Source organism: Pseudonaja textilis, chromosome 7 (assembly GCF_049901715.1).
Source record: "Pseudonaja textilis isolate UNSWEBS1 chromosome 7, rPseTex1.2, whole genome shotgun sequence".
Lineage (NCBI taxonomy): Eukaryota > Metazoa > Chordata > Lepidosauria > Squamata > Elapidae > Pseudonaja > Pseudonaja textilis.
The window spans coordinates 9,430,739-9,453,719 of NC_141996.1; the positions used below are offsets into that span (position 1 = coordinate 9,430,739).

Below are 22,981 nucleotides of genomic sequence, written 5' to 3' on the forward strand. Positions count from 1 at the left end.
AGTGCTATTGCTGTCTTAAAAATCAGGGGATTTCAACATATGGCTCCTAAGATAAATATAACTTCATTGCATGTCTTTGGAATTGGACTAAGACGTTACTTCCTCCCCTCCCCTGTTCATTATCAAAACTGGACAGGTTAAGTATTCACATTATGCTGGAATGGTGGATAAATTTGTTACATTCTTGTGCCTTAGGAAATTTGTTTACCTTTCATGTGTGATTTTTTTCAGGTACCAACCAAGCACAAGCCATTTGTGATACAGGTAGTCCTTGATTTACAGCCATTCATTTAGTGACTATTCAAGGCTACAGAGGCCCTGAAAAATGAGACCTACACAACTCTCTTATTAACCACCGTCACTTATCCTTGAATCTTCTACTTTGCTAAGGGCTTACGTTAAACTCTATAAACATTTTAGTCACGGTCAGCCTAATTAAACTACTAAAATTTCACACTTAAATGAGCATCTACCCAACCACTACCCCCCAAATTACACAATTACACACAATTTTTAGAAAGTAAATATAGGCCCGCTACAACATATAATTTCGCTAAACTCTAATTTCAATCATCTGTTGCTGAGATGGAGGAGACGTAGATTCAAGGCCACCCAAACCATGGAAGTTTCCTGGATGGCTTTGGGTGAATTGCCCAGTCTAAGACCAATGTACTTCACAGGGTTACTACATAGTGTGGTGGAATGTAGTCTGGAGTCCCAGGAGGGAGGGGTTGTCTCCCAGAGGACAAAAAAAGCAGATATGCTTAGAACGTCTGGCAGGGAAAAAGACAGTGAAGCTGTCTCTTCCCTAGCAGTTCACATAATATGTTATGCAGGCAGTTGCTTTAATCAGGCAAGATTCTGTCTGTAAGTGAACAACAGCAAACTAACTCGTGTCATTTTTTTATTCCTAAGCCTGACAGATAGGGGAAAATGAGAGGAGGATATATTATGTGCAGAAGTGATAAACATAACTCAATCAATGAAACAAGAATGAATAAATCCCTCTATTCAAGATCTTGGAGATGAGTGGCGCGGTGGCCTAGAGGTGGAACTCTCGCCTCACAATCAGGAGGCTGTGAGTTTGATCCTAGGTAGAGGCAGACATTTCTCTCTCTGGGCACCACTGGGAATATATCTGCTGAAAAAAAACTCCACATTGGTGACAGGAAGGGCATCGGGCCAGGAAACACTCAGCTCCATTCAGTTGCCAGACTCCACCCCCGCAAGGGATTATGGGGTCGTTAAAAGATGATGATGATGATTCAAGATCTTGGGGAATCTGCTCTCAGTGGCAGGACTGGAAGATATTGGATTAAATGGGTAATTACACCGATCTGGGCAGAGCAGGTTCCAGGACCTTAGAAAAAGGATTTCCTCTTGAGTTATGTTAGCAAGTAGTTTTAGTTCACGGAAACAGAAAATGTCAGCAGATCCGCTTATTTTGTCTCATTGCCTTTTGCCTCCAGGGATATGTCTTATTTGCAAATATACTCTCTGCTGGCTGGTTTTTTCTTTGTTTTTTTTTAAGCTACAGATCTGTTCTACACAAATATATACAAACGTACCAACAAATCAGAAGCAAATGCATTTGTGCAATCAGCTGGATTGAAGCAGCATTCTCTGTGTTTTCTGTGCTCCTTCTCAGGAAGCCGAAAATCCCATGGGATTTCTGCTTTCTTCAGCTTCTAAAGAATTCCGTGGTTTTTTTCACTCTCAGAAAATTGACTCATGGGTACGGTTATTTTCCCCCCCATGAACTGGGAACAAAGGCATATCCAGCCATGCTACATCATAGCTAAACCAAAATATTAAAAACAACATTCAAAAAGATCAGACAGTCTTAAGTCTGACTCATGGAAAAATAGATTGGGTTGACCTGATCATCTCCTCCTTAGCTAATGAATCAGACAAATCTAGCAGCTGTCAGACAAGATAAGTGCCCTTTTTTTCTTCCTGTGTACTTGTGTTCGGGCACATGTTTGGGCCTGACTTCCAAAAAGACAGGAATCCAAAGAATATCAAGCTGTCCGAAGTTTTGTCGGGATGTGAATGGGGATAACCATATATTATGAACCTGGAGGGTTTATCACTCAGATGAGGGGCCTGCGTGTGATGCAGGGATGGGGCCGGGACCATCCGTGAGTGGAATGCTGCCTTCGGAGACTGTGGAGGCTGGCAGCAGTGATGATGAAGAGGCCCCCGAGGAGCCTGTGCCCAGCATGTGTGCGTGCAGGGCTGCTCAAAGGAAAGAGCAGCTGCAGTAGCACGGGAGACTCAGGAGTAAGGCTGCAAGGTAATGGCCCCTCCCTCAAGAGATAAAAAGCCAGCCGAGAAACCGGAGTTCTTTGTAGGAAGCAAAGAAGTTTTTGCACTCAAGCCTTGTGGACGTTCGGAATATCTTGGTTGGTGTTTGGAGACTCTTTGTGTTTGAAATATTGCTTAGTCACTTTACCTAGTGTTCTTGGCAGCCTTGCACCACCTTGGCAAGGTTCGTTCTTAGCAGACACAATTAGTTTGAAACAGCCTTTTAATCGTGAAGGAACGGAATTTGTAAAGAATCATTAAAGGTTTTGCTGTTACCTTTGTTTCGTGTTTGTTTCCTTGGAACAAGGTTTGGGTCAGAACAGAAGTGGTATATAAGTCTAAGGATTATGGCTAGTGCTAGCGCTATTAATGGCGAAGGAGGCCCTCTCAACAATTTTCCCTATATAGTTTGTATCCAATGGGTCAATTCTAGTTGAAGGAGGCAGGCCTAAAGTTCTTTTGCCCCAAGTCCCATAGGACTTCATAGGTTTAAAAAGTAGCCCTTTAGGTTGTCCCTGGAAACCTCTTTGAGCAGCCTATTTTAAAAGCTTCTCCCTGTAATTCCCCTCCTTCAAGTATAATGCGATTGTCATGCCCCTAACAGCCTCTCTCAGATCCTCAAAGTGTCACATAAATCAGGTTTCCTTTAAAATGTGAACCTTACCCCTTCAGAATATGAAAGCAGCAAGTGAGCCATTAAAGGCAGGGAGGGGGTGTCTTTGTGAAAAGATTAAAAAATAGAGGTAGCTCTGGTGGCCTAGAGGTGGAGTTCTCGCCTCACAATCAGGAGGCTGTGAGTTTGATCCTAGGTAGGGGCTAATATTTGGAATAGACCTGTGATGGCAAACCTATGGTGACACGCAGAGCCTCCTCTGTGGGCACACCAGCTGTTGCCCCAGGCCAGCTCCCATCATGCACGTCCATTTTGGTGTCTTATTCTATCAGTTTATCTGTATTTAATTTAGTTAGGCTGGATTCTATCTATCTATCATCTATCTATCTATCTCTATCTATCTAATTTATCTCTAATCTATCTACCTCAATCTAATCTATATCATCTATCTATCTATCTATCTATCTATCTATCTATCTATCTATCTATCTATCTATCTATCTATCTATCTATCTATCTTAAAAACTGTTCATTTACATCTCTAGAACAAGCAAGCAAACCAAACACTAGCTAATAATACCCAACAAAAATAAATTCCTTACCATTGTAAGAGTGAAGGGATGGCTTTCCAGAGAGGACACGCTTGGGCAGTGCAGAATGACATACTGAAATATATCAGCCAAAAAGAAAAAAAGAAAAAAAAATAAAGAACAGGAAGCAAACATCACAGGGGCTTGTTAGTCCTAATGTTGGGCTGCTCATCCCACTGGAAAGTTAATGCATACGATATTACTATACTATCATTCTCTGTGGAAGTTATATTTGTGCTAGGACTGGAAGCTCCAGCTGGTGCAGAAGACAAGCATTGCCAGGATGCTGAGAAGGAGCACCAGCTGGCTGCAGATTATACCTTTGTTGAAACAAATGCAATGACTTTCAATCACCAACCCAGCCATGTTCGAGTTTTTGTTTAGAACATACAAGGTTCTAAACAGCTTGAAGCCCTGGTGGCATAGTAGTTAGAATGCATTATTGCAGGCAAACTCTGCCCACAGTCTGGAGTTCAATCTTGAACAAGGTTGCTCAGGCTTCCATCCTTCCAAAACCAGTAAAATGAGGACCCAGATTGTTGGGGGTAATATGCTAATCTTATGAACTACCCAGAGAGTGCTATAAAGCACTATGGGGTGGAATATAAGTCTAAGTGCTATTTAATTGCTACTGAAGCCACCATATCTGGGAGGCTGAGTGTTTTGCTATGATAGATCTGGTCAATTCTTTAGGACATCTTGAAAATCCTATTGTATACTCTACAACATCAGAAGACACTCCCCTAAGATTCACGAGGCACTTAGGAACTGCATATTTCTTAAAGTGACAAATTTTAATTCAGTTACCCACAATTATAAGGAGCTATGACTGGATTAGTAGCTGGCTGGTTTAAATTAATTGTGGAATTTTTATTCCAAGCCTTGACCAGAGACATAAGGAATTCCACTATGGATCTAGTTGGAGTAGATTCTTTCACCATTAGCAAAATCATAATAGGATAAATGCTTGCAAGAACAAAGTCTAACTTCGTCTCTTCAAAAATCCAGCTCACTTTTAAACATCATGTCACCAACAGCACTATCTCTTTTCACAGGAAAAAAAACCCACAAATTACACATTCTCCATATAGCATAGAATTCACTTGTACCACTTCTTGAACTGACCATGAATCTATATCAGGGGTCTTCAAACTTGACAGCTTTAAGACTTGTGGACTTCAACTCCCAGAATTCCTCCTCCAGTCATGTTAGCTCAGGAATTCTGGAACTTGAAGTCCACAAGTCTTAAACTTACCAAGTTTGAAGACCCTTGATCTACATAATACTAGTGGAATTCCTAGTCAATCTGCAAAACACAAAACTTCCTGGCCGAGCAATTTATTTACTGTAAGCATGCAGAAGAACTCCATTCTGGCTATCTCATCCTTTCTTTAAAAAATGCATATCCAACTCTCCCTAATTTTATCCCAAAATGTTTTTTTCATTATCAGTTCAACTCTAAAACGGTGCCTGTAAAGAAAGCAGATGAACATAAGTTGCAAATCCTGAAGATCTGGAATATCAGCTGATCATTATTAGCTCACCTGTCCTGGTCTTGCCTTAAAGCCTTCCTTCATCATCTGTATTTCAAGGACATCACACGGATGGTTGATCACCGCAGTGAGTGTGACAGGTTTATAACTGCTATAGATATAGCGGTACAGTCGTTCCACACAATATAAGCATAAAGGCCCAGAAATCCAAAGCCAAGTCTGAAGATGAGAAACAAAAGCAATATTTTTTTTCCTCCTAGGAAAAGTCTGCAGGCAAGAATTAGTTGGCAATTTCAACTCAGTATGCGCAATCCAAACCAGTAGGACAAAGGATGAACGGATTGGGTTAAATCTACTCATTTCCTTCTCTGGGGGATAGACTTTCAAGCCAGCAAATTATGATATTGATTTTTCATTTACCACAGAAAAACCGAACCAACAGAAAACTAGGAATGGATGGAACATAGATTATTTCTGTGGGGTCCTTGGTGCTCTCTGAACTTGCTAGTTTTCTTGCAGACATTTCATTACCAAACTAGGTAAAATCATCAGTGTTAGCACCAAGCTCAGAGAGCTCAAAGGACCTCACACAGTTCAACTACAAGCTACAAATATTTTTCTTCTATTGATAGATTATTCCTTAAAGTGTATTAAGCCACTGAGTTTCTCTACCTTTTTTCGTTTAAGAAAAACGTACCTTTATACCAGCATCAAGTTCTTTGAATAGAGAAGTTTACAGGTAGTTCTTGACTTACGACTGTAATTGAACCCCCCTTTTATTTTTGGGTTAAGTGAGTCATTTGTTAAGTGAGTTTTGTCCCATTTTACAACCTTTCTTGCCACAGTTCTTAAGCGAATCACTGCAGCTGTTAGTAACCATGGTTGTTAAAGTGAATTTGGTTTTCCCATTGACTTTGCTTGTCAGAAGATGATCATACGATGTTGGGACACTGCAACTGTCATAAATATGAGTCGCTTGCCAAGTGTCAGAATTTTTTTAAAATTTAAATTTGTATTAAACAAACACAAAAATGAAAAAAGGACATTAAAAACAATGGACATGTGCAATCATCCTAACTCACATAGTTTGAATATAAAAAAAAATAGTACATATTTACAATCTATATACGTAGTATATAATATATACACAAACCTTAATCATTTCTTATTTTCTTACTCCTTTTCCAACCAGCGGTAAAATTTATCCCATATTGTATAATAATCCAATTTATCCTTATTTTTTAGTTCTTTTGACAATTTATCCGTTTCTTCGCACATCCAAATTTTCCTAATTATTTCTATTTCACTTGGAGTTTCTTTACATTTCTACTGTTGTGCATAGGCCAATTTGCAGTGATTACATGAATTATTAGATATATAATATCTTTATCATATTTTCTCATATTAATTCCTAACAAGAAAAATTCAGGTCTGTATTCTATTTTAATCTTACACATTTCTTCTAACAATTTCTGAATTTTCTGCCAAAACCTTGGGGCTTCTTTGCAATTCCACCATAAATGAGAATACGTTCCATTTTCCTTGTTACATTTCCAACATACAGGGGAAAGATTTGGGTACATTTTAGCCAATTTTGATGGTGGAATATGCCATCTATAAAACAATTTATATAAATTTTCTTTAAACAAGTGTCTGAATTTTAATCACGTGACCATGGGGATGCTGCAATGATTGTATGTATGAAAACCAGTCATAAATCTTTTTTCAGTGCTGTTATAGCTTCAAACAGTCAGTAAACGAACTGTTGTAAGTGCAGAACTACCTGTATTTCCCAAGCACTTAATGGAATGCCCAGGTGTCTGTGCAAATATTATCATTCCAAGAAGCATCAGAGAAGAAATACTGTTTTTCAAGAACCCTCTGCTAATGCAAGTATAATATTTATTTATTTTTTAAAGTTAAAGGTAAGCACAACTTCATCCACTTTACACATCTTAGAAAGTAAATAAAATGTCATTGCTTAGATCTGAGTTGCTGGATGGGGAATTTTGGGAGCTGAAGTCCAGACATCTTAAAGTTGCCAAAATTGAGAAATGCTAATTTAGGGAATAACAGATGCCCATTAAACTTGGATTTAATTTTTATTTAGTCAATTTCTGTAGTTGCCCATCTTAATCCAATTGACCCTTGGATTGTGCTAAAATCTTCTTAAGGTTGCTGCTAGATTCAAAACAGAAGCCAGCTGAATCATTTTTAGATAAAGGTAAAGGTTCTCCTCACACATTTGTGCTAATTGTTTCTGGCTCCAGGGGTCGGTACTCATCTCCGTTACAAAGCCGAAGAGCCAGTGCTGTCCAAAGACGTCTCCATGGTCATGTGGCCAGCATGACTAAACACCAAAAGCGCACGGAACGCTGTTACCTTCCCACCAAAGTGGTCCCCATTTTTCTACTTGCATTTTTTACATGCTTTCAAACTGCTAGGTTGGCAGAAGCTGGGACAAGGAACGGGAGCTCACTCTGTTACACAGTGCTAGGGATTCGAACCAGCGAACTGCTGATCTTTCTGATCAACAAAATGGTTTTCGACTGCACACCTAAAAACACAATTAATTTATGCAACAAATTTGAAACAGCTTTTTTAGTTAATGCTCAATATTCAGCGGAGAGTGTCGCCTTATCAAATGCATGCTTAATTGCAAACCTGGATTTGCAACTTTCAATACATTATACATGAGCAGCTCATGCCCTCCACTGGCTACTCCATGCTAAGACTGTCAGATAAGTGGAACAATAGTTGTTTATTAATGGTTTGTTTATTTTTATATTGTTTATACCTCCTGAGTGTGTACACTTGAAGAATATGTAATGCGTATTTTTAGGGTTAGACTTGGGCCTGGATTGCCTTCCTATCTCCTACCAGATCTCTTCAACCCCACAAATACACCTGTCTAAATTTGGAACTCAGCCTACATGACAACTCTCTCTTCCCTCCCAGACGTTTAGCTACAAACATTTTAACAGCTTGTTCCCTGTCAACTTGGAATATTTATGAACATTCAGAGCTTTTCATACCACAAGGGCCAACTGGTAGCAGAAGCATCATCGCCAGCAGCACAATGCAACACAGATGTTCACACAAACCTCAGGGAAACAGGCTTGGAATTTTGGCTCTTCTGCACAAACAGAGTTGCTTTTCAGAAAGGGTTCTAGCTCCATCAACGGCCCCGGGAAATGCTCCATGGCACTTCCTGTGAGAGATGGTTTGAAGCCACTTGCAAACGGAAGATCCTTTTCAATGGTCACATTGGGATTGTAACACCCAGGGGGATGCTCCTTTAGGTTAGTCTGGTATTTCAGAACTCCTCTGCAGAAATAATAATAATAATAAAAGAAAGGCAATCTGGTCATCACAATATAGAGAACATGACAATGTAGAAAGTGTGCAGGGAAGAGTGACAAAGTTGATAAAAGGGCCTGGAGACTAAATTCGTATGATGAACAGTTGAAGGAGATATGTATGTTTAGCCCATCAAAGAGAAGGATTAGAGGGGACATAAATGTCTTCCGGCACTCAAGGGACTGTCACGGAGAAGAGGGGATTGACTTGTCTTCCAAAGCACCAGAGGGCAGGAGGAAACGTTATGAGTGGAAACTTGTTAAAGAGAGATCCAGACTAGAAATATGGAGAAATTTTCTGACAGTGAGACCAATTCAGGAATGGAACAGCTTGCCTTTTTGAGGTTGTGGGTGCTCCATCACTAGAAGTTTTCAAAAATAGACCAGACAACAATTTGACCAGGATGATATAAGACCCTAGCCTTGAGCAGGAGGTTGGGGTAGAAGACCTCCAAGTCCCATGATTCTGTTCTGACCCAGGCTTTGTACATCGTAATTATTCACAAAGTTGTTTTAAAAGCAAAACCTATTTTATTGCAATGCTGGGAACTGTTTTCATTCCCAGCCAGAACTAATCTTAAACAGACCCCCAAGATAAGCACCCACCTTTCAGTTCTGTGGAATGCTGCCAAAAACAGAAGTATGAAATTAACTATAAAAGAAACCAAACAAAGTACAAGAAAAAAACCAACCAAAGTACTCAGAGCTTCAAGGATGACTCGGAACCGAACAAACTACTTTGCTTCCTGCAAAGGTTTCTTCATTTAAGCCTGACTTTTATCCCTTATGGCAGGGGCAATCACCTCCCAGCCTTACTCCCTTTCTTCCTCACTGTCTGATTCCACTGCCATCTGCACTGGCTGCCAGTGAAACACAACAGATTCTATGTCCTAAAGCACAGTACTTCTACTAGAAAAACACAGAAAAACTAGAAAAACTCCCACTGGACCAGATCAAGGGACTGTTTTGCACAGCCCAGGAGAGGACTGCAAACATTCTAGAAGCCTTTTGGAACTAAATGGCAATTCAGAGCGGAAACATCTTTAATTCCTTCTCATATGGGGTTGTTCTTCCAGGGACAGGACACATTCGTGATGTCAACCTGCAGGGTTGTCATGAAACACAAAATGGAGGCAGAAAATAGCTGCGATCAAATTGCAATGATTTTCCTTCTCACCCACGCGCTCATATACACAATTTAAATCTAATTATATTCAGCAGTTAAGTTCTGAAGTTTGCTAAGAGTCCTGCCTTATAAACACAGATGCAGACGATGATATTTCTTTATGAATTTCCCTCAGCAAAATCTAAACAACACAACCGCATACTTTTTTTGTTGTTGTTGCTTCCGTAATGATTTCCATGAGACGCCATTTTGAAAAATTATTCTTGCTCACTTAAGGAAAAAAAAACACACACTAAAAAGGGAAGTCAATTCATTTTTCTCATCCCTTTCCTTTGATCCTAGAGCTTGATTGATATCTCCTGACTGGGCAACTTGCAGACTGTGAACGAAAAACTTAAAAACAAAACAAAAAAACCAATGAAAGCCAACAAATGCAGAGGTGAAATTAACAGTCTTGTTTCTCTTTCTTGTAATTGCGCCGAGGGCTGTGCTTGTTTTTAATTATCTTTATTTACAACGGTCCCCTCTTATACAACCAACGCCCTCGCTTTAACTGTGCGAAGCCTCCTCCTCTTAAAAACAAAACAAACAAACAGTATATAATAAAGGTGGTAAGCCCACACTGTTTTATTCATTTTTACGGTGACAGGAGCCCTGGTAATTTCCACATGAAATGCCATGCTTTAAAAAAAAAAAGAAAAGAAAAAGAGGCAGTTCTTCACTGAAACAAAAGGGGACGATTCCAGTTTTTGCAGCAATTATATTTCTAGGAACCACACTGTTCTGCTGCCTTTGGAGGTACGTTTATATTAAAAGAAAAGAACCCACGCTTCAAAACTGCAGTCTGAAATCAGAAAGGAGAGGGAAGCGTGAGAATAAAACTAGTTCTGACCCCAAGATCCAGTACATAAGGATAATTTAAAATGAGGGAGAGGTTGAGCCAAGTATAAAACTCCCTCAGTCTCTTTTGGCATTTCTTCCCCTCCAGAAGTCCTTCAGATAACAAACCTACATTGCAGACATTCTGAAGCAGTGCTGCAGGAACATTACATCGCCCATTAAACCTTATCCTCCTCCTTTGGAGGAGGTGGAAACCAATGCTGCAGTGAATATTGCTAAAGCTAGTTTTCCTGCCTCTGCATTAACTCCTTGCAGGCAGCAAAATTTAAAAAAAACAAAGAAAGAAAGAAAGAAAGAAAGAAAGAAAGAAAGAAAGAAAGAAAGAAAGAAAGAAAGAAAGAAAGAAAGAAAGAAAGAGGGAGGGAGGGAGGGAGGGAGAGGGAGGGAGGGAGGAAAGAGAAAGGCAGAAGTGAGGGGGAGAGAGAAAGAGAAAGGAAGGAAAGGAAATAATGAAGGAAAGGAGAAAAGTAGACGCAAGGAAGGGGCGAAGGAGAGAGAAAGAGGGAGGAAGGCAGGAAAGAAGGAAGGATGGAAAGAAAGAGAAAGGCAGAAGGATGGAAGATGTGAGTAAGAGAGAAAGAGGGAAGAAGAAAGGAAGGAAGGAAGGAAGGAAGGAAGGAAGGAAGGAAGGAAGGAGACAGACAGAAGTGATAGGGAGGAAGGAAGGAGAAAGACAGAAGTGACAGAGAGGAAGGAAGGAAGGAAGGAAGGGGAAGGAAGGAAGGAAGGAAGGAAGGAAGGAAGGAAGGAAGGAAGGAAGGAAGGAAGGAAGGAAGGAAGGAAGGAAGGAAGGAAGGAAAACCCAGTCCCTCCAGCCAACATTGTGCCAATATTTTGCTTTCTTCATTTTTAAGAGGTAGAATTCAAAATATATAGAATATCAGATTTGGAGGAGACCTTAGAGGTCTTCTAGTCCAACCCCTACTCAAGCAGAAGATTCTATACCAGGAGTCCCCAATCCCCAGTCCACAGAGCGGTACTGGTCCACAGCCTGTTGGAAAGTGGCCCACAAAAGCACCAGGTGAGTGCAGGAAGCTTCATTTGTATATGCGCAGATCTAGGTTGTGTGCACAAAACCATCTCCCCACCCCATTCCGGCACTGTGTCCACTGTAGCCTCTACTGAGAGTGTGTGGAGCCAGAAAGCTTGGAGACTGCTGCTTTATACCATTCTGGATAAATGGCTGTCCAGTCTCTTCTTAAAAATCTCCATGATGGAGCAGCCACAACTTCTGGAAGCAAGCTGTCCCATTGATTAATTGTTTTCACTGTCAGGAAGTTTCTCCTGAGTTCTAGGCTGGATCTCTCTTTGATAAGTTTCCATCTGTTACTTCTTGTCCTGTCCTTCGATGTTTTGGAGAATAGGTTGACCCTTCTCTTCTCCTCAAATATTGGAAGAGAGAGAGAGGGAGGGATAGAGAGAGAGGGAGGGTGAGGGAGGAATGGAGGGAGGATGGGAGAGAGAGAGAGAGAGAGAGAGAGGGAGGAGTGATGTTACCAGGCAACCAGACAGCATTTTGATTGGAGAAAAACTTTTACTTTTAATTAGGTGAAAACCCCGGGAACCTTCAGAGTCGGTTTTCACTAGATCTGTGCCAATATGATCTATCCAAATAAAACTATTCTTCGAGGAATCTACCTGCCTCAGAGTTTTGCTGTGGGTGTATTACTCGGAACCCTGAAAAATGACCATAAGTATTAAAAAACATTCCTTAGTCACTTTTCAGTGTTGCTGTATCTTTGAACAGTCACTAAATGAATTGTTGTAAGTCCTGAACTACCTGTGCAGTTGTAAGTTCTGGCGATCATAAGGCAGCTAGTAAATTCTGGTTTTCAGCCAAAAAACAACAACCATTAATTATGGTCACGTGACCACAGAACACTGCAACAGATGTAGTAAATGTGGCAAGTCGCTGAGCATCCAAAATATGCTCACATGATCACAAGGAGTGGTGAGGCCAGCCATTGGAATTGGTATCTTTTGGGGAGGGATCCACTACAATTTTAAACAGTCACTAAATGACCAGTCATAAATCAAGGACACCTTTTAACTTACAGATTTTGGTTAAAATCAGAAGACAGCCTTGTACTAGTATAAACTACTTTTCCAGAGCAAATGACAAGGGAAAGTAATTTATGATCGATATTTTTACATTGAAATTTTTAAAGGAAAATCCCCAGACGATGAAGTGGTAATTATATTCCACTTCAGTGTCTTCATGAAACAGAAGTTGGGATTAAATAATTTTCAGTTCTGCAGTGCTTCATCTTCTGTTTAAGAAGAGTCCTTATAATTACATGATTCTTCTTCAAATATTAAAAATTATGGCTTAATAAAGGGAGATGGGGTTTCTCTCTTTAATTATTCCATCCCCAATCTTATAAACAAGAAAGATCTGAAAGCCAACGACTTCCCTTTTGGGAATTCTAGGTTAGGGCTACAAAGAGACATTATTTTCTCCTGTGTTTCTTCTTTCTGGTCCTTGTCATGCAATTTGAGGTCATCTGATTATCATTCGGGACCTTCCCAGATGGCTTCTAATAGATGAGGTTATTGGGAGATGTGGAATTTGTTTAACAAAGTGTGACTCAGTTCACAATTGCAGTGATTCACTTAACAATTATGGCAAAAAGGATCATTAAATTAGGTGCGACTCACTTAACATTTGCCTTGCTTTGCAACAAAAATTCTTGGTCCATTTGTAGTCATAAAGTAAGGATTACCTTACCAAAGAAGAGAATTGGAGAGAAAGGATCATGGATCGAGTGGGATGGCCTTACATTTACTCAGTTACAAGGTGGAGAAAGGGAGAAATACCTCACAAGCACACCTTTCTCTCCAGTTGGCTACACTGTCTTGATGTCCTTCAACCTCTACCGTGCTGATGTTTTCAGGAGGCAGGCTCCTGTTACTAAAAACAAGGAAAAATGGTTGTAGAACTGTCTGGAAGTTGAGTCAAGGCAACTGAGCTTCTTTTCTTTGGGGGGTTGAAATGTATCTCTGCTTATCCAAGTAGCTTCTTCAGTTTGAGCTCTGACTGAAAGATGCTACTTGGATAAGCAGGGAAATGTTACAACCCCCTAAAAAAGAAAAGAAGTCCAGTTGCCATGACTTGACTTCCAGACAACTCTATCTGGATGACTGAGAAACTTCATTGACTGGTTGAGAAAGGCAGAAGTGAGGGAAAGTAAGGAAGGAAGGAAGGAGAAAGGAAGAAGTGAGAGGGAGAGAGAAAGAAAAAGGAAGGAAAGAAGGAAAGAAGATAAGGAAGGAAATAAGGAGAAAGGAGGAAGGAAGGAAGGAAGGAAGGAAGGAAGGAAGGAAGGAAGGAAGGAAGGAAGGAAGGAAGGAAGGAAGGAAGGAAGGAAGGAAGGAAGGAGAAGGGGAGAAGTGAGAGGAAAGGAAAGGAAAGAAGGATATAAGATAAAGAAGGAAAGAATGAGAAAGGTGGAGGGAAGGAAGGAAGGAAGCATGGAAGGAGAAAGGCAGAAGAGGGAGGGAGAAAGAGAAAGGAAGAAGGAAGGAAGGAAATAAGATAAAGAAGGAAAGGAGGAGAAAGGAGGAAGGAAGGAAGGAAGGAAGGAAGGAAGGAAGGAAGGAAGGAAGGAAGGAAGGAAGGAAGGAAAGAAGGAAGGAAGACCAAATCTCTCCTGCAGAGATTAGCATTTTTTGAACCTCAAAAGGACTACATTTGGAAAAGAGAGGTGTTTGTTTCAGACTCTTTCTCCTGAGAGAAAAACACTACACCAGATCTTTTTATCACTGTCTTGAATCTTTGCCAATGTACACAATCCATTATTGCCATGTTAGAAATCCACAAAGCCCTTGACAGAAGTGGTGCTCCATTATTCACTTCCAAGCCCCTGGCCTATCTCAAGGAAGAAAACCTTAAAAGAAAAAGAAAAAAAGAATGGGTATCTATTTTTTTCATTCAAAGTTGAAATATCTTCCCCAATTATAGAGAGCCATTCAGAAACCCCAAAGTGGAATGGAGATTTGGGATTAGTTAGGGGAAAGGAAAATTTTGAGGAGTAGAGAATAAAAAACTTTCCATTCCATTTTCTGCAGAACGCCCATATTTGGAAGCATCTATTGAAGGGAGGCAGACGTGGCCTTGGGAACAAGGAAGGAGTAAACAAACCACTAAGTTGGGGGAAGAAGTTTCAGGAAAGATTACAAATTGTCCTCCAGTCACTAAGTGACTGTTCAACGTTACCACGGCGGTACCTTAGAGGTACTTGGGACCCATAAATTATGACAGTCATTCCCCTTCCCCTCATTGTCTTCCCATAACTCAATTCCTGGAACTTGGCAACAAAGCTGCACTTAGTCCTGTTTGCAATGACTAGAGGCTGAATACAGTTAATCTTCAGTTTACAACAGTTTGTTTAGTGACTGTTCAAAGTTACAGAGGCACTGAAAATATTGACTTATGACAGTTTTTTCTCACTTATAACCATTGCAGTATCCCCATGGTTATGTGATTTACATCCAGATACTTGACAACTGATTCATATTTATGAAGAAACGACGCTATAGGGCACTGCACGTCAGAACAACTAGATACAAGGACAATTTTCCCCCCATGCCATCACTCTGCTAAACAACTAATTCCCATAACACTATTCCTTCAACACTGCCCAACTATTTATAGTCTGCACTACTATTACTGTCAAACTTCTCATCACTCCTTATCACCCACTTGTGACTGTATGACTGTAACTTTGTCGCTTGTATCCTTACGATTTATATTGACTGTTTCCTAGTGTGATTTGATTGCTTATTTGTACCCTATGACTATTATTAAGTGTTGTACCTTATGATTCTTGACAAATGTATCTTTTCTTTTATGGACACTGAGAGCATTTGCACTAAGACAAATTCCTTGTGTGTCCAATCACACTTGGCCAATAAAAGATTTCTAACTATTCTATCTAACTCTCAAACTATCTAGAAAGAATATTGCCATCTCATCTTCCCTGTTGCCTATGTCCTTATCTTATTACTATAACTTTGTTGCTTGTATCTTACTATTTATATTGTTTACTTAGTATCCTAATATGATTTCTGTTGATTGCTTTTTAGTATCCATGACTATCACTAAGTATTGCATCTAATGTTTTATGATGAATGTATTTTTACAACGACTATGATAATGATCTGTCACTATTGTTGTATGTACACTGAAAGTTTATGCACCGGAGACAAATTCCTTGTTGTGTCTAATCACACTTGGCCAATAAAGAATTCTGATTCTAGTTCTAATTATAATTGTAATTGTAATTCCAACTCTAACTCTAATTATAACTCTAATTTGAATTTGAATGATGGTTACAGGGTCGTGTGATCATATATTTTGATCTTCCGACAAGCAAAGTCAGCGGGGAAGCCAAATTCACTTAACCACTGTATTACCAATTTAACAACATTTGGATGTTTGACAGCTGACTCCTATTTATGACGCTTGCATTGTTCTGAGGTCATGGGATCCTCTTTTGCAAACTTCAGAAAAGCCAAGTCAATAGGGAAGCCAGAATCTACTTAATAACCGTGGGAATTTACTTAACAAACATGGCAATAAAATGAAGCAAAAAAAACATACTTAACAGTTTCCTCATTTAGCATCATAAACTCAGTCTAGGGGTGCAAATCAAGTCAGCTAAATGCCAGTTTTAGCTCTGGGGTCTGGAGAAAAGTTCTTCACCGGGTGGAAAAAAGAAAGCCAAATGCGCCACCTTTTATATGTAACAAGAATGATACCATTTGCCATATGCTCTCCCATGTATCTACCTCAATCTTGTTGGTTAAGTGGGAGGGAAGAGATTAAGAGATACAAGGACCGCTAATGCTCCCATCTTTTGGCAATCTTCTTCTTTGTTTGGGAAATGTCAGGAAAGGTTACTCAAACATTTTGTCTTTACAATGATTTTTCTAGCCCACATAGCAACTAGGGAGAGATGACAAAAAAACCTGTCTCTTCTTTGTCTGTGCATCAAATCACCTTTTTGAAAAGCGCCTGTCACTGTTGTGGTTCACGGGCAGCCAGTGCAGATAGGAGCAGAATCGGACAGTGGGAAAAAAAGGAGATCAGTCCAGGAGTCTGGAGAGGACTCGGATGAGGGTCCTGCATCTGATGCAGAGATGGGGTCAGGACCATCTGGGAGTGGGGTGCTGCCTCCAGAGCCACCGGAGTCAGGCAGAGGAACAAGGGGAGCCTGTTCCCAGTGTGCATGTGCACAGAGCTGCTAGAAGATGAGAGCAGCTGAAACAAAAGGGGTGACTCAGGAGTAAGGCTGGGAGGTGATTGTCCCTCTCATAAGGGATAAAGGACAGGCAAAGATGATGAAACATTTGCAGGAAGCAAAGTCATTCAGTTCAGATTCATTCTTGAAGCTCTTTGTACTTCGGTTGGTTTTCATTCTAGTTCGTTTGACACTTCTGTTATTGGCAGCACTTCACGGGCAAGAAAGGTGGGTGCTTATCTTGAGGGACTGTTTGAGATTCATTATCAGCTGGGAATGAAAATAATTCCCTGCGTTGCAATAAAACAAGACTTGTTTTTAAAATAAGCATGTGCGTAATTATGGTCCCAGAAACCTTGGTCAGAACAGTCATCCTTTGAAAAACGAAATAGGAGGCATATAGGAAAATGGTGATGGGTACATCAGATTGGCCCTGTGTGGGCTCAGAAGCTCTATGGGTCAGTTCTTGTTAGTACAAGTAGTCCTCCACTTACAACAATTCATTTAGTGACCGTTCAAAGTTACAACAGCACTGAAAAAGGTGACTTACGACTGTTTTTCATAGTTATATGACCTTTGCAGCATCCCCACAATCACGTGATCAAAATTCACCTGCTTGGCTCATATTGGTTCATATTTACGACGGTTGCAGTGTCCCATGGCCATGTAATCTCCTTCTGCAACCTTCTGACAAGTAGAGTCAGTGTTGGGAGCCAGATTCACTTAACAATTGTGGCAAGAAAGGTTATAAAATGGGGCCAAACACTTTTAATAAATTCCTCGCTTGGCAACAGAAATTTTGAGCTCGGTCATAAGTCGAGGATGGCCTGTACTTAATAGAGATCTCAAAAAAAAAAAATCCCACGGTAGCACTGAAGGTTTGAGTGGCAAGTTAAAAATCATCAAGGAAGAGAGTAATGGAAACCTACATGGATCATCAGCTACAAGGCTAGTGTTCATGGAATCACAGGGTTGGAAGGGATCTTGGAGAACTTTTAGTCCAAGGTAGAAGACCTCATACCATCTCGGACAAAAGGTTGTCCAATCTTTTCTCGAACGCTTACAGCGGCAAAGCATTCACAACTCCAGAAAGCAAGCGGTTCCATTGCTTAACTCCAGGAAATTCCTCTTTATGTCCAGCTCGGATCTCCCTCTGATGACCTTCCTCTCATTGTGTCTTGTCCTACCTATGATGCTATAAGCATAAATCAATGTCCTCTTTCATGTGGCAACCCTTCAAGTGTTGGAGCGTTGTAAGCCTCCAAGAGTTGCTCTTGACAGCGAGATGAGTGGCATGTAAATTTAATATACAAGTGAAATAAACTGGAAGAATGCTATCGAACCAACCCTAGTCCTTGTTAGATTAAACCAGGGGTGTCAAATTCAAGGCTCATGGCCCGGATGAGGCCCATGGGGTGCTTAGATCTGGTCCACGCCACCATCCTGGAAATATCAACAATACGGCCCGTGGTTCCACTACTGGCCAAAACAGGGCATGGGGGGGGCGGTATGTGCCCCCCTGCCGCAGGTCTGTTTTCATCCAGTAGAGTGCTGCAGGAGGTCGTGGCCAAAAACGGGCCACAGATGGGCTGTGCGAGGTCCCCCTGTGGCCCGTTTTCAGCTGGCAGAGTGCTGCAGAAAGCTGTGGAGGCTAAAAACGGGGTACAGGTCGGCCGGCCGTGATCTCCCCACATCCTGTTTTGGCCATCGGGGTGCTGCGGGAGGCATCCATCCCGTCTCCCCCACTGGCCGGCCCATGGAGAGCTACAATGCTGATCTGGCCCTCAAAGAAATCCAGTTTGACACTCCTGGACTAGACATACCTAGTTCCCTCCGTTGGTTCACCGAACAGTTTAGTCTCCAGACCTGTTGTCATCTTTGTTGCTCTTCTCTGTACTCTTTCTAGACTCTTCAACATCTTTTTTTTGTATTGCGTCCACATGGAAAACAAGTCAAATGCGGAAGAACCGCTCCACTGTGCAATGGATATGCCGCGTTCATACATGTAGCTGTGTTCCTTGATACTCACAGGAGTTCCCTTTCAGACAGCCCTGGGGTCTAATAAGTCCACAAATAATCGGGCATGAACAAACACCTTTTACACACTTATAAAAACCTGTCCAAAACTTTCAGCATGCACAACGCATACCAAAATGGACTCGAAGTTGTGAAAGTGTAAGGCTTTTAACAAAAGTCACTATATGTATTTCCAAACTATGGATATTTGCAACTGCAGATAATGAGTTGCAAATAATAAGAGCTGCCATAATGTGGGTCCATACACTTTCCTAAAGTAACGCCACAAAGAAAGAAAAGGGATAGGGGAAAAAAATAATTGAATTAATAACTGGCAATTAGAACTAATTGCCTGTAAAATAGGATGACCCATTTTGAAAAATAGTTGTTTCCCCGTCTGCATATACTAACCATTTTCCCCCTCTGATTCACACATGCAAACCCTCTTCTACCGTACAATCAACACACAAATATTACAGCAGTAAATACAAAAACAGAAAAAGGGTGGAGACTGAATGAAGCTGGAAAGAAGAATGAAAAGAGGAAAGAATGGAGGAACCAAATTGTATGGAAATAAAGCAAAGAAAAGAATCATTTTTGGGGAGAGAAAAGAGAAAGGGAACAAGGAAACCCATATTTTTAGGATACAAAGAGTTAAGTCTCCAAGCAAAGACTACTCTCAAGCAATAGCTGGTCTTCAAAGATGTCAAAGTTTGCAGCAAAATATCAACCATCATTTTTTTCATTCTTTTACATCCAATAATTCTTATCCTTGTCTTATCAGATAATCCTTTCTCAGTTTATCTGATCTACGGGTGACATGATAGCAATGTTCCAATATCTCAGGGGCTGCCCCAAAGAAGAGGGAGTCAAGCTATTCTCCAAAGCACCTGAGGGCAGGACAAGAAGCAATGGGTGGAAACTCATCAAGGAGAGAAGCAACCTAGAACTAAGGAGAAATTTCCTGCAACTGATAACAATTAATCAGTGGGACTACTTGCCTCCAGAAGTTGTGAATGCTCCAACATTGGAAGTTTTTAAGAAGAGATTGGATAGCCATTTGTCTGAAATGGTATAGGGCTTCCTGTCTGAGCAGAGGGCTGGACTAGAAGACCTCAAGGGTCCTTTCCAAATCTGTTATTCTATTTTAATCTTTGGATGAAAAGCTTTGTCTTCCTATCAGATGGATAAACACAGGTAATCTTCAACCTACAACCACAACTGAGCCCCAAATTTCAGTTGCTAAGCAAGACAGTTGATAAGTGAGTTTTGCCCCCATTTTATGAGCTTTCTGGCCACAGCGGTTAAGTGAATCACTGCAGTTGTTAAGTTAGTAACATGGTTGTTAAGTGAATCTGGCTTCCCCATTGACTTTGCTTGTCAGAAGGTCACAAAAGGGAATCACATGACCCCAAGGACACTGCAACCGTCGTAAATACGAGTCAGATGCCAAGTGCCTGACTTCTGATCAGTGGAACAACTTGATTCCAGAAGTTGTGAATGCTCCAACATTGGAAGTTTTTAAGAAGAGATTGGATAGCCATTTGGACCATGCGGGTATTGCAAAAGTTGTGGGTGTGAAAAACGGTCATCAGTCACTTTTCCCAGCGCTGTTGTAACTTCAAATGGTTACTGATCGAACTCTTGTAACTCGAGGACTATCTGTATTCTGGTGTGTCCTGACTGCCATCTTAACGATAAGTCAATGGCATAATATCCTGACATTTTAAAAATGGAGAAGACACGGAAACGACAGCCCGGGGGTGTCAGATGTGATCCCATTGCAGGCCGTATCAGGATTTTGTTTGTGTTTGGGAGGGCTGGCGGTGTGTGGCCTGGTCATCACCGCCAACTGGGTGGGTGTGGCCAAGGAGGACCAGGGAGGCACAGGCCAGTCCCTCGCCACCTCTGGGCCGGCCCTGTGGGACAAGTGTGGGCTTCTCATGGTGTGATGACCCAGGGTGGGATACAAAACAAACACAGTCACAGAAAACAGGTGAAGCCCCTTTTATTCCTTCACTTTGCTTCCAAGCTCTGAATATCTTTGACGGAAGACAAAAAACAAAAACTTCCACACAAAAACCAACACAAACCAGGCAAGATAAGGGCTGGGGGATGTCCACAGATAACGCACACTGGGAAGGACGCCAAACTCGGAGAGGAATTATAAACTAGAAATATGTACACGCTTTGTTTCCAGCGTTCGCCAGTACGCAGGTCCATACTCTTATTCAGTTGTCACAGCTGCAGTCCATGAAGAGGTTCGAGGCCCTCTCCACTCTGCGTGCCCTAGGATGGAGAGGGGATGGGCCTGGGTCCTCCTCTGACTGCTCAGCTGGCCTCTGCCCTTCCCCAGCCTCCTCCACAACCTCCGGAGCCACACTTCCACTCCCTGTCGGCTGTTCCTCCTCTCCCTCAGAATCAGTGTCCACCAGGGGCATGATACACAGGCTGGATCTGGGCCAGTGGTGGTATTCTACCGGTTCTGCCCGGTTCTGCTGAGCAATTAGCAGCAATGAGCAGTGGAGACCAAACCGGTTCTCTCCGCCCCTCTGCTGTTGGGTCCACCCACCCACCCACCTGGGCTCCCATACTCACCTTTATCCTCTGAATTTGAAGCACAGCTGCCTTGCGCAGCACAGAAGAGTGCCGCACGGCAGCTGATGAAGCGACCGGGAGAGTGCAGGCTTGCAAGAGGTGAGTTAGAATACCTCTGCGCCTGTGCAAAGTGCGTGTTTGGCATGCGCGTGCACGCAAAGTGTGTACACGCATGCTAAGCGCGCCCCAAAAGCCATGCCCACAGAACTAGTGGTAAAAGTATTTGAATCCCACCACTGATCTGTTTAACACCTCTGCGACAGGGGTGGGATTCAAATTTCTTAACAACTGCTTCTGTGGGCATGGCCTAATTTGTGGGTGTGGTTTCGTGGTCATGTGACTGAGTGGGTGTGGCTTGCTGACTGGGCGTGGCTTGGTGGTCACGTGACTGACTGGGCATGGCTTGTATGTAAATATTGAATATATTTATATTTATTTATTTATTTTTAAAAGAGCAACTTTTACCCAAAATCAGGCAAAGCAGATTGAGTTGCTTGCAGAATCACAGATTCACTCACAGATCTACCTTTCTGCAATCTGCTGCCTGAGTCTGCACTGAAAAATAGAAGCTTCAGTCCTAGGGAAGGTTCAGCTCTGCTCTCAGGCCACTTCTCCCCCACCCCCCAATCCCCTGAATACCACCCCTGACTGGGCCTCGGGGAAGCCTCCTGGGCAAAGGCAAAGCAGTTCAACAGCGATTTAGATTAGCTAGAAAGCAGAAATCTGACAGGAGGGGAGGCGCCAGCCAGTGCCACAATTTGCCGGTTCTCCGAACTGCACAGAATCGTAACAATCAGTTCTACAGAACTGGTCCAAACTGGTAGAATCCCACCCCTGCTGTGTGATAGCTTGACAGTTTTCATCCTAATTCATCTGCAAACATGCTAGATAACTGTGACAGAATGACACTGTTTTGGAACAGTAGTTTTGCCAAACCTGTACCGACAACACAAGATTTTGATACGACGCGTTCTTTGCACAGAATCACTTACCTAGAAACATGCAATATCAGCAGCAAGTAGAAGACAAAAAAGAGGTTGTGGGTATACCAAAATATGTCATAACCTGAAACCCTGCAAAGACCAAAAAGAACAGATAAATTAGCGGGCAACCAAATAATTTTTCATTGTTATGTTCTCAGCATTGAGTAGGGCAAAAAGTAATTACTCAAACCTGGATTTATTCCAAAAGATTGCTATTGGGATTTTTTTTTCTTTCTTTCTAAAGTAAAGGTGTTTTAAAGAAAATACACCATTGTTTACCCCTGGGAGTATTTTGTGCAAAAGAGAAGATTTTTCTAAAAGATGAAGGGTGAGGAAAAGAGAAAAATGAGGAAGAAATGACAACTCTTTTCAAACACTTAATTGGATGTTAACACAGAAACGTGTCAAGGCCTGTCCTCCATCATTTTAGAGTGCAGGATATGGAATAATGGATATAAGAATAATGGATTTCAAGTCACAGGAAGGCAGATACTGAATAAATGTTAGAAGACATTTCTTAACAGTAAGAGCCGTTTGACAAGGCAATCAATTATCTTGAGAAATGGCAAACTTCTCTTTCAATTAAAATGTTTTTGGGAACTGTTTAATTTTGGGTTCCTGTCCTCAGCAAGTGCTTGATGTTGAGACTTTGGGGGAAAAAAAGTGCAAAGAAGAGCAACTAACTTTATTAAAGGCCCGGAGACTAAAATATATAAAGAATGGTTGCAGGATTTGGGTTTGGCTAGTCTAGAGA

The 22,981-nt window shown here is 41.4% G+C and overlaps 1 protein-coding gene across 1 annotated transcript in view; it reads right to left on the reverse strand.

The window, feature by feature from the left end:
- The window catches only part of NOX4 (NADPH oxidase 4), a 106,388-nt gene that overhangs the window by 58,351 nt on the left and 25,056 nt on the right, over positions 1-22,981 (reverse strand). Inside the window, exons 8-11 of the mRNA XM_026706773.2 lie at positions 22,237-22,317; positions 8,108-8,330; positions 5,055-5,222; positions 3,523-3,585 (exon numbers count right to left, since the gene is read on the reverse strand). Of these exons, the coding sequence (XP_026562558.1) occupies positions 3,523-3,585; positions 5,055-5,222; positions 8,108-8,330; positions 22,237-22,317 (535 nt within the window). The remainder of the gene's footprint in view (positions 1-3,522; positions 3,586-5,054; positions 5,223-8,107; positions 8,331-22,236; positions 22,318-22,981) is intronic.